This window comes from Brachycentrus maculatus, unplaced genomic scaffold, assembly GCF_059751285.1.
Source record: "Brachycentrus maculatus isolate JH-2025_06_01 unplaced genomic scaffold, ASM5975128v1 h1tg000261l, whole genome shotgun sequence".
Classification (NCBI taxonomy): Eukaryota; Metazoa; Arthropoda; class Insecta; order Trichoptera; family Brachycentridae; genus Brachycentrus; species Brachycentrus maculatus.
Window position 1 is genome coordinate 3,178,022 of NW_028281012.1, and position 12,959 is coordinate 3,190,980.

The 12,959-nt window shown below is 32.3% G+C and overlaps 2 protein-coding genes across 21 annotated transcripts in view; one reads left to right on the forward strand and one right to left on the reverse strand.

Moving 5' to 3' along the window:
• LOC148305848 (coiled-coil domain-containing protein AGAP005037) overlaps positions 1-12,959 on the forward strand; it is a 252,666-nt gene that overhangs the window by 119,209 nt on the left and 120,498 nt on the right. For all 20 annotated transcript variants that reach the window (XM_088266032.1, XM_088266033.1, XM_088266034.1 and 17 more), the window contains 4 exons: positions 1,747-1,918; positions 2,410-2,608; positions 2,841-2,991; positions 3,087-3,155. In XM_088266032.1, coding sequence (XP_088122158.1) covers positions 1,747-1,918; positions 2,410-2,608; positions 2,841-2,991; positions 3,087-3,155 — 591 coding nt within the window. The remainder of the gene's footprint in view (positions 1-1,746; positions 1,919-2,409; positions 2,609-2,840; positions 2,992-3,086; positions 3,156-12,959) is intronic.
• b6 (pentraxin-related protein b6) overlaps positions 4,188-12,959 on the reverse strand; it is a 33,437-nt gene continuing 24,665 nt past the window's right edge. Inside the window, exons 5-9 of the mRNA XM_088266053.1 lie at positions 9,377-9,470; positions 9,025-9,121; positions 5,859-6,479; positions 5,513-5,682; positions 4,188-5,355 (exon numbers count right to left, since the gene is read on the reverse strand). Coding sequence (XP_088122179.1) covers positions 5,182-5,355; positions 5,513-5,682; positions 5,859-6,479; positions 9,025-9,121; positions 9,377-9,470 — 1,156 coding nt within the window. The 3' untranslated portion in view covers positions 4,188-5,181. The remainder of the gene's footprint in view (positions 5,356-5,512; positions 5,683-5,858; positions 6,480-9,024; positions 9,122-9,376; positions 9,471-12,959) is intronic.

Below are 12,959 nucleotides of genomic sequence, written 5' to 3' on the forward strand. Positions count from 1 at the left end.
TGTTCATTCTAGCTCCAACATTCAAACCTTTCAGCTCTTTCATGCAGTTATCCATGTATAGATTAAACAGCTAAGGCGACATCACACATCCTTGAAAGTGAGCCATTTACCCTAATGCATGCAGTGCTATCTGCGTACAAGGATGCAATGCCTTGGATGAGTAAATTGCTTTTTTTTCGTTCTCCCACCCCTTGCTTAACTTTCATTTTACATTCCTAGTACACTTTTTTAACCGATTTACTTCGATTTAACTTTACTATTACTATAAACGTCTACAAACACACGTTACCTTTACTACAAACGTCAATTTGTAAAATTGGTCTCAGAAAATCTTCACCAAACATACATACGTTAAAAAATATTCCGTTATTTTTTCACGCAATTAACAATTGTAGTCTTATGGAACGTTTTTTTTTTAATATTTTTTTTATTATAATTGATAAAAGGATTTTTACTCTTTAATTCCATACGTTTTACAAATAAATAAAACATGTTTCTTAAGAATAACTCAATGTTAATTTCGAAATGGAAACAAACACAACATATATTGTCTTTTCACCAATTGAAATTTCCGCTTTAGAGTATTCCATAAAATATCATGAATCAACTTCCTGTAACTACTAATTAAAAGTACGCCCTGACTAGTGTCAGTAGTGCCCGAACTTGCTCTTCGTTTGTATGCGGTCGTGAACACATTTTAATATTTTTTTTACTTTCAAATTCATTGTTAATTCGGTGTTCATGAAATATCGTTTATAAAGAATTTAAAAAAAACGCACGCAACGACCTCGATAAATTTGACATAATTTGTGTATAACATTTTTGTACAGTGTTTTTGTAAATTTAGATTTTATTCGTGTATGTGAAAATTCGTGTACATTAAATGCACTTCTAAATTAATCATACTCACATCGTTAATTACCATGTTTTTAAAGGGTACAGTTAACATATTTGCGAAATATCGTCAAATAGTATAGTTCTTCTTACGAAAATGATTCGATATTATGTAAGTAAATGAAAGGGTCATATTAACATAATATAATAGGAGAGTAGTTGTATTAAAAAAATCTTAAAAAAAAGACTTATATTAACTTTTACAATATGGAGAAGATTTTACGGTCGCTCTGGTGCTAAACGGTTAACAATAAGTTCAATCAAAATATGCCATGATAACCCAGAAATACGCATCAGCAGGTGTTGAACAAATCTAAGAAGTTAATTTTTTGGTCTTTGGTTTGTGTGCTTTTGCAGGAATATGGATGAACAATATCATTCCAGTTCGCAGTAAGTACTTGTGACATATCATGGGGGTAGCTTTATAGTTTTTTCGTTTTTTTATAGTAGTATTTTATAATACAATCTATATTTCCTCACCCATCTTGAACTGAACACTATAAATATTTTATTATAACTTAATTATAATGTCTACCGGCTTCGAAGCTGACCGCTTTTTTTTAATCAAGACTGATGTATTAATCATTCTTGATAAAGAAGCGGTGAACTTCGAAACCGGTAGACATTATAATTAAGTTATAATTAAATATTTATAGTGATTTTAAAACAATGTAATATTTTAATTATAAAATGGAGAATCACAAAGTTAGTGCTTCAAATATGTATTATTTTATCTCTAGCTTCAGTTCTTGAATACATGTACATTGGTTTAAAATACAAGTAAATGTTTATTGTGGGTTCGGGCATTTAAAAATTATCAATGCCTCTTTATTAAACAACTTATTTTTTCAGTCACCGATGCCTCGCGGTTACGCGCCTCCCTCATCAGCCATGCTGTTCGATGATGATCCTGGCATCATGTCCGAAGTGGAAACAGCATCCACTGGTTTTCGTCGTGGGGGTAAACAGAGGTCATCTCTACCAGTTGTTCGAACCCCCAGCAAAACCTTGGAACGCCCACTCGGTAAGTGTAGATTTTTATGACTTCCACGTAAATTCTCTCTTATCGCTCTAAATGCTGGATATTGTAGACCCCGACCTCCCCTTAATTCATTCATTAAACGATGTACTAATCTGGTAAATATCGCGAAATGAGAAAGTTTATACGATTGCTTGATTTCCTACTTATATGATTAAAACGGCGTAGCTTTGGTTTTCTTTTTTTATTGAGTCTATAAATTCGTAATATAATTTCAGACGCATACGACTTTAGAGCTAAGACCTTTTTTGGAATTAAGAATTGTACTTTTCGTCAAGTAATGAAACAAATTGTGGTTTTGTTTTTGTAATACATTTACTTTTTATTTTAAATTTAATAACTAAATTAAATATAATTTTTTTGACCACGAAATGCAATTTCAAGTTTATTCTCGTGTGAAATAGTTAGATGGTGCTAAATGTCGATATGTTCGTTAATTTCCCGGATATTTAACATATATCTTTCTTTTTCAACAGGACTGGTATTTCTTCAATATCGCAGTGAAACGAAGCGGGCACTGTTGCCAAATGAAATTACGTCAATAGACACCGTTAAAGCTTTATTCGTACGTTCATTTTCTAAGCAACTCACCATGGAATACCTAGATTCACCATTAGTTAAAATATACATTCACGATTCATCCAAAGACATGTTTTACGAGCTCGAAGATTTGAGGTAAGAATACTGTTAATAATATTTAATTACATATAATTCTTAACGTAAACACAATTCTATCATTACACCTTTTTTCAAAGCTGCAACGATAAATCATGGAGTCATAGTGCAGGCTCTATCTAGTGCAGTCTAGCGGATAAAAACCGAGATAATTATTTAAATTGCTTCTTTAACGATGAAAGTTTTTCTATCATTGTATAAGTTTTTAATTAAATATTTTTTGTTCTGTAAGATCCCACCTCCGTGACATCCGGGACAGATCAGTTTTGCGTTTGTTCGAGTCGGCTGATGTAAGCGGGGGAGCTTTCCCCGGTACATTAGGCTCCGCAGTCGCCCTACCGCCGCCTGGACCTTCTGCACTGGGGTCATCAAATTGGGAGCAGGTGATTTAATTCAATTAATTGAAATTTCAATAATTTTATACTTAATTGAGGTAAACATCAAACTAATTGTTATATTATTTTATTTTACTTCTCAGGACCAAAGCTACTTCAGCGAACCTGAATTCGAGTCGGACTACCACCATCAGCACATACACAAGAGCAAGGTAGGATTTTGTTATTATCAAATCAGAAATAAAAAAAATATTGTTGGTAAAATCTATTAATTTTAATTTCAGTTTTACTTGATAAATATTACTTATTAGTGGTATTTACCAACTAAAACATAATACTAATAAAAAAAAACAATTGTTTCGTCCAAATTCGTAAGCTTCATTCTATTGTCGATGCCTTTATCGAATCTAACTTCATCATTTAGTTTTTACATTATATCATAAGCGGTCTGCCGGATAGGTTCACCAAAAACTGATTACATTTAATGTACTGTACTGTATTATCTTAGTGTAAAAAAAACATTCTCCTGATTTTTTTGAGATCCCGTCGGGACATTTTTATATCGACCAATGAAAAAAATTTGTAGGCTTAATTTAACTTAATTTTTCATGATATTTTTAGATTTCAGAAAATTTAGAACGAATTTTTTTTAGAAACATACTAGACTCTCGAATTTTTTACTATTGGTTTTCGATTTATAAAATTAAAATAAAATTCACCATATTTCGATTAAATATCGTGATATTTTCCGAGTCGTCGAGACCCTCGAGACGCGGAGTTCTATCACTGAACATAATTATACTTTATTACACAAATAATGCTTGATTTTATGATTTTCTTTGGAAACTTATAATATTCTTTTAACGAACTGAAATTAATTCGGTGTTAAATATTTAAAACTTTTAAAATTATTTGCTAACTATTCGATTATAGTGATTGAGAGCTTATTTGGTTAAAAATATAATTAAATATTTGACTATGTGTCTAATACTTCGTATTTCGATTGCCTAAGTACGTAAAGCCATAAAATACGTTTTCACTGTTTTTGCCGTGCCGTGATTGAAAATATTTATAATTTCTTCGTATTTGTTTTTGTTTTTAAACAGTATACTACAAAATATTTTACTATTCCTAAATTTGTAGCTTAAACGAAAAAGTTACTGCATTTTTTTTTATTCCAAATACAATTTTTTTAAATTTTGTCTTTTTTTCATATTAAAATTAATAACAAATAAAACAAAATATTTTTTCAGTTTTTTCACACACGTGTATTCTTTATTTGGGCTTTAGTTAAGTTCATTTTTGTAAGATTTTTTTAAAAAGAACGACACGTAAATATTATTTAAGCTTTAATTTTTTATGTTATTAAAACACCACGTCCAATAATTATGGTTATAAATTATATGAATGAACTCTTTAAAAAAAAATTGTTTGTACATATGTAGTTTTCATTTGGGCTTAATTTAAGTTTATTTCATACAATATTTATTTTTTATGAACAACACACATACACACACATTTTAAAGCTATTTTTAATACATTATTGAATAACTAATTATGGTTATGCAATATAAATTATATGGATAAACAATATTTATTCTCTGCGTAATGAAAATGTTCGATTTTATTTACTACCCATATTGTGATATTACCGATACATGCTTTATACAGTCGCAAATAATGGCATTTCTGAATTAGAATCCTACGCTTGAATGTCATGAGTGTGATAATATAATATGCAGAACTACTAGTTTTGCGAAATGGAGGATAATTTGGTTAGTTTGACGGGGAATTGCGCATACTACTAGTTGAAAGGCTAGATACAATTAGGACATATCGCTGAATGTTAATTTAGCGCCCAAATGGAAATGAGGGCGATGGGAACTAAGCTCAAATTATTCGTCGGAGAAATTACTCTTGAAAAACAAGTTTGCGAAAACACTGTTCTGAATGTTAATGACATTTTTATTCTAGTTTTTATTAAATGTTTTTATTAAAATGTGCATATGTGAAAATTTGGATTTTTTTTTATAATCCCTATTTTGACATAAATAACTATAAATATAAATATATTTTCCTAAAAGTATGTGTTGGCGGATAGTTCTACTTTTGCTCTAATACATTCAATCACAACATGTTCCTTAATAGGCACTAAGTGTAGAATACTACGATACGTATTGTACGTTTGAATTAACAATTACTTAAAATGACAGTTTGTGAGTTGTAAAAATTAAGTCGTTAGAAAGACTTGCAGGCTGGCACTGCTGGGTAGTAGAGAGCACCACTAAATAGCTTTTTAGGAGTGTGTCTCCAACTTAAAACCAAAGCCTTTTGGAACGGTTCTTCGGCACAGCCGTTGCAAATATCCATAACAGCTCGGACTTCTGCTTCAGCGGGCTCTCTTTCATCAACCTTAAATAACATAAAATAATCATATACTCATATCTTCCGTAAATTAAATCATGAGGACTAAATATATAAATTTTATGTGCAATGCTGATAGGTTTTCGAATTAGTATGTAATCGTGATACTCAAATAAGCTTAATCCTTTCAATGAATTATTATTACCATCTCCTTCTGTAAGTTCTGCACTGGGATATTCTCTCCTAGTCCAGCTAAGCCAATGAGAAGTGATTGCTCGAATGTGTCTCCATCTGAGAGACCATCATCTACAATAGAACCATCAGATAGAGCCACCAAACCTCTTTTTGCTTGTCTCTTCGAATCTCCTTGTTGAGCTGCAAAATAAAAAAAAATGATTTATGATTGTGAAATGTTGTTTGCGTCGAATCTTTAAAAAAAGTTGATGAAACTTTTGAAAATACATATAATACGAGTATATAGGTATTTATCAAGATAATCATATTACGTGACCAAACCTGGAATGATTAATATCATTAGGTAGGATATTTACCGTTGATTTCGGCTGTCATTTCCTTTTCTGGGTTATCTCTTTTGTTCCTTTTACTTTGTGCCAATTCTTCGGCTGTTCGATCTTCTCTCTTTATAAGACTGTGCCTTCCTATCGGGAGGTCTAGGAACTGTACATTAGCTGGGTGAACTGGAGGTCCTGACAGAATCAACCTGTTTCCTTGAGGAACACCCAATGGGGGTCCCGGGAACTTGACAAGTCGGGGGATAGCCTGACGCGCGTTGAAGTTAGGAACGTTAATTCTGTTGCTGTTCAATTGTGCATTTAGAAGCTGTTCCGATATGGTTCTGGCAGGATTGAATTGGCCGTTGACCAGTTGAGTGTTCAGTTGAATGCCGTTCGGTAGCTGAGCTGGTACAAATTGTGGCGTGCCTCCGAGATTCAGTTGCAGCATGGGGTTGATTTGGCCTCCGATTAGAATGTCATTGGGGCTTGGTGCCGGTGTAGACGGGAGGGGTGGCGCCGTGGTCGTCTCCAATGGAGTTCCGTTGTGATCGAAGTGGTGCACGTGATGATGCTTATGGTCCTTGTGTGCTTTGCCAGCTGTCAGTGCCACATGGTACAATTGTACCATGGTTATTTCTCCCAACATACCGACTGTTACTGTAAAAAGAAATAACACCATATACCTACATATTTGACATTTTATGCAGAGTTTCAATATTAATAACAAAGTAAGAATTTCAAAATAAAAGTTCAACATTGTAGTTCATCATTGCATATTGATGTGTTAGACAACGACTGTTTTACAGCATGGATTTATTTTATAGTTACTTTTCTTTTATTGCCTTTGTGCAATAAATATTTTACAACCCTAACGGGGTACATCGGGTATAACGGGTGATGTAAAAAGAATGTATGAATTATTGATTTAATTACCGAAAACCGGCCTTTTTAAATTAAATTATACATTAATAATCATTTACCGACATTAAATCATTCACGGATTTTTGAAAATGATTATTAATAAATTAAATTATTATAAAAATGAAATATTTTAGCACTATTCAATAACGCCTCTCTTTACATTTGTGAGGTACAAATAACAAATGGTTTACATTTTGTAGAAAAAAATATTGTTATGTATTGAAGAATTTTTCATTAGTAAGCGGATAAAAACAATGGTTATAAACTATAATCGGAGTTGAAGGCCATACAATTATAACAAATTTTAGTGCATTATTCGCTTCAAAAACAATCGATTCGAATGTTTTTTGACTTACAAGATCAAAAATAACTAGCCTTTTGTTTTAAATATATAATTAAGGAAAGTTTTGTTTCTCAGATTATACAGTGTCAGATATCGTCGATTTAACCGACCCCAAGCATTCATTGAAATTTGGCGAATAAATATATTTCATTATTATTCCTTTTACTCTTATGTTTGAATAAATCTTTTCTTTTGAAAACTATTAGGTTGATGCATAAGTAACGCCGTATTTTTACGTAGACTGTGGCATATTTTTTTCACTAACCGTGTTCTTAATAGTGTCTTTGTATCGTATAAAGGAGGGTTTCTTCTAACTTATTTTTTAGTTAACCGTTAGCGGTTGAGCTTTAAAGATCCCTTGTAAATTTTTGAAATGTAAGAGATAAGAGTGCGTATTGGACACTTTTACTTTTTGAATTCGATAAAGGCCATAATGTAACTGAGGCAACCAAAAACATACGTAATGTATATGGCAGAGGTGCAATCGATGTTCGAAGCAGTCAACGATGGTTTGCTAAATTCAGATCTGGAAATTATCAACAGCTGATGAAGAAAAATCGGGACGCGCTTCAACCACCGATATGATGATGTACTGAAAGTCATACTTGAAGCTGATCCCCTTCAAAATACCAGGGACATTTCATTGACGATTTGTATTCACCAATCTACGGTGATGAGGCATCTGCATCGCATTGAAACGGGTTCCAAGTATGACATGTGGGTCCCGCACAAATGGTCACCCGCAAATCTGTTCGACCGAGTTATATATATTTGCGAAAAAAAAATTGTTTTCTTGAAAAAATACGACATTACTTATGCATCAACCTTATGTTTATTAATTTCGAAGAAAAGCAAATATGATGTTTTAAACAGTGTAATAAGGCTAAAATTTCCGAACATCGATACGCCGCTCGATCGACCGCTTACTTCAGATTGAAAAGTGACGACTTTTTAAACCATACATCTAAGCAACACTCGAATCCTTTTCACAGCGGTTCTCTGTACACAACTATACACATATTTGTACTGATCTTACTGGGAACTTATCTCTGTAGTGTTATTTTTTAAGAATGTTTCTAAACATTAATCACGTTTGGTAAGTAATAATACATTTTACGTTAGCAGCTTTCTTTCTCATTTAAATCAGTTTTCGCCTATTACTTGTATTTTACCCGATTTATTCATTCGAAAATCACAAACCAGACATTACTAAAAAAATATGTACAACGAAATGGAGTATTTGAAATCAAATACTCCATTTCAACTGTGGTCAAATGAACATTTAATTATGATTTCTGTAAATATTATATTGTATCTTAAAGTGTACACAAATCTTTTGGATTCCATTGAAATATGCCTATTTAACAGTCAATATTTATCCTAAATATGCCTAAGGTTTTGAAATATTGAAAATTCATTGAAGTGGTAGATTCCCAATATGTGCACAACTATTGCCCTCTGTCTCCAGAACTTCATTATCTTGCTCCATTCACTAATAGTCGCAGATTGTGGTTTTTCACTGTTTTCCAATAAACAGTACTATTTACTTGAAAACAACCGAAAGATCCAACAATCCTTCAAATTTGTTTACAATTGTTTTCAAATACGACCACTGAAGACAATAAATAGTTCGCCTTCAAATTTCAATAAGCCTCCAAATTTCAGTAAGCCAAATACTTGACAGTTGATCACGGTTAAGAGTCGAAATAATCGGCGGGTATGTTAGCGAATAATGTTTGCAAAGATGAAGTGGTGTTCTACTCTCTCTGCCTACCCCTGCGGAGAACCGGCGTTATGGTTAGTAGTTAGGTAATTAGTTATAGGTAATATATAGTTATAGTTATATCTAGACAGGTGATTAATTTGTCACACAGTTAAGGAGACATCATTTTTACAGCTCTATGTATATGGTAAGGAAACAAATACGTTTGCACATACCTTTTTTAGGTTCTAAACCATCAGAATATCCTCCCAATTGATTTTGCTCCTGTCCTGTAATAGCAACTCCACCCCCTTTAATTACGTGGCCGACAAGCTGCAATATGCAAAAACAGAAAATGTGAATAATTAGTCATACTTAATTTATTGAAAAAATTAATTATATCAGACATTGGATTATTCGAGCAACAATATATGAAATATCATATTATTGAAATATACGAATATACGAAAATGTTCGGCTCAAATCCGATATGTAAAGATAGTTTGAAGGGGGAATCCAATTGTTCCGACAGTTGCATCAGTAAATGAATCGGCTTTATGATGAACAAATCATACAATGTGAACTTACCCTATTGTGGAAACCTCTACCTGTCCTCTCCCCATCGACCCAGATCTGCCATTCTCCCGTTCTCCCGTTCCACGACTGACAGGAATGGTACCATCTAATAGATAATCAATTGTCATTAATTAAATTAACCCTTTGCACTCGAAAGTTTTTTGGTATGTGCATACCGCCAACTCGAAGTGTTTTTTTTACATAGTTGATTTTACATCTTACATAGTTAATGTATCGTTTAGATAACAATATACGCATTGCATCTCACACTTAAGTCAATTAAAATATAACCATCATGAAACTGAATTTTTAAATTACTGGGGATGAGAAATGGATTCAAGAGACAAAAGCTTCACAACTCACGAAAGGACTCCGTCAGAGAGTTTCATATAGATAGATAATTAATTTGACTTGAAATAAGAGATAATTATAAAAATTAAAATAATTATTATCTTTTTATTCCGTGTCCGCCTCCGTAGTGTAATGGTCAGCACGCTCGGCTACCGTTCTGGAGGTCCCGGGTTCGATTACCAAGGGGGTAAAATAAATATAAGTGATTTTTTCACTGTAATATTTATTCAATATTACCATGGACTGGTACTTGAAGCGGAGGGCTGATCACCCTTCCTTCATGTGTAAACGATCAAGATAACACTGCGGTTATATGACACAGTGCCCTATGCGCCATCGGGGTGCGGATAAGGGTTTTTATTTATTTATTATTATTATCTTTTTAACTTTGTTTTGGTAAAATAGTTATGTATTGAGTGAAATGGACGTAACAATATGTTTTTTATAGTTTTTTAGCGTGTGATATTTTATATAACAATCTCCACCATGAAGTCCAGGCTTACTTTCACATGTTACACAATATAATTGTGTTTTCTTTCTTCCACCCGGAAATTTTCTATTGGAACATACAGCGCGGTCCTTCTTAGTTCCTGAATGTAGAATATGAAGTATATTTATAAGTCGGTGTTCTGTAGGCACAGTAACATAACGTTGTCGAAATCGAGTACCTCCTCGATAATCTCCTACTAATCGATCCACCGATAATTTAACAACTTACTTTCTTAACATTATGAGGTACAATTACACGATGTTTGAAATGAATACAATGATTAACAACAAATCTATGTCATAAAACATGCGCTACTAAAGAAATTTATACCCCCTTCGAAACGGGACAGACATTTACGTGCAGAATCTCTCTGATACTAATACTTTTGTATGTGAAGAATCAACTTGATAAGAAACGATGTCTCTTATTTTTATGATTTATTACTCGTTTCTCGTTTAAATTCCACAACTAATGACTATTTAATTGTTCAAATATGATTTTGGTTAAATTATATTGAATACTAAAAAAAAAAATTTGTTGAGAAATACGACTTTACTTTCTTGCCGCCGGCAAACCATTCCTGCCATCATAGAGGCGGCACTCGAGTGCAAAGGGCTACATAAACCTATGAAAAAACGAATATATTTATTTTAAAGTGTTTTGAAGCGAATATATATATATATATATATATATATATATATATATATATATATATATATATATATATATATATATATATATATATGTATATAAATATATATATATATATATATATATATATATATATATATATATATATATATATATATATATATATATATATATATATATATATATATATATATATATATATATATATATATATATATATATATATATATATATATAACTAACTAACTGACTAACCATCACGCCGCTTCTCCGCAAGGGTAGGCAGAGAGAATAGAGCGCCACTTCACTCTGTCCTTGCAAACATTCTTCGCCTCTTCCACGTTCATGCATCTCCTCATACATACCCGCCGATTGTTACGACTCCTAACCTGACCACTTTCAAGTATTTGGCATACCTGATCGTGCCATGTTTTTCTCGGTCTTCCTCTGCTTCTTTTCCCACTAACATTCGCCTCATAAATTTGTTTTACCGTTCTTTCCTCACTCATTCGTTCTACATGTCTAAACCATCTCAACACACCTTTCTTAATTTTATCGATAGTGCTTATCAATATTTTTTTTTTCTTACAGTAAAAACAATATTTATTTTTAAATTCTTTCAAACTCTTTTCATTCTTCATACATTCAGGCATCTACTAAAACTCAAAAATGTTATAAGGGCTGAAAATATTTTTTTTCCACTGTTTCATTACCAATTACAATTTGATTGATCTTATCGCTGTTGGAATATTCCATTTAAAAATATAAAAGAAACAGAAAAATACTACCACGAAAAAAGAGAAATGATATACAAAATTACGGATTCAATTATTCATTACATAAGAATTCCATTTATTGAGAAAAATTAAAATACACTCGTCCTCGCTAAGGACGTTTACACAAAATACAATCGGCTATCTGAATAGACGTCCCACACCCATCAAACTATCCTCCACAAGATAGAACTCAAAGAAGGTGGAATAATTTATTTAACACAATTAAGAATATGAATAATTCCAGTCTCTTTTAAACACAGGGATGTGTGATGGAATGTTTCAATGCCTATCACTCAGTCAAGCAGTATTCTATCTTTATTTCCTATTCTTCAGTAGTTTTGTTTATTACTAGCTGTACCGGGTCACATGTCGCTGTGGCTAAGTCTGGTTAAATATTCAAAAAAATAGACAGCACACGGTTCTAAAAAAATGAGTTTCACAATGCTTGCGAAGCAATGAAAATATTAAAATCTATAAAACAACAAATATTGTTCGTGCCGGACAGTGTGCTTTTTGACAGCCGCTGTCAAAAAGCACACTGTCCGACATGAACAATGTTTTGTGCTGCGTAAGTTGCTGTTAGTTTAAAATATGGCATTGCTATTACGGTCAGGTATGCCAAATACTTGAAAGTGGTCAGGTTAGGAGTCGCAACAATCGGCGGGTATGTATGAGGAGATGCATGAACGTGGAAGAGGCGAAGAATGTTTGCAAGGACAGAGAGGTGTGGCTCTCTATTCTCTCTGCCTACACCTGCGGGGAAGCGGCGTGATGGTTAGTTAGTTAGTTAGTTCTATTACGGTAAAAAAATGATTTTTTATAATATTTTTGTGAACCTGTTTTGAATATTGATTAAAATTCGCGCGAATTCAAACTGAACTTTGTGTTAAAATTCTAAAGCAATCGGTGTACAACTTAAGAATATTTAGGAATTTAAACAAAGGAACATTGAAATTTTTATGTACGCATAGATTACAGTAATTAATGATATTTATTTACTACCTGAAATAAATAAAATACTCAAATGTAAACTGAAATGTATATTACGTTTTTTATTATACTGCCAAGCATTAAAAAAATGTCGCATAAAAAATCTGCGGAAATTATACCTGCTTTTTTTATATATTGTATTTCACAATCACCGACCAATACACACGTAAGTTAGCATTGCGTTAATAAATTAAAGTTTCTCATACACCAGTGTGAGAGCATATCAAGAAGTACTTAAGCTGATGTCGTAAATATTACGTTGGAAAAGGGTACATATTTAATGAATATTATTATCTATATGTTTCTACCAAAGTCTTAACCTACATTTCAAACGATT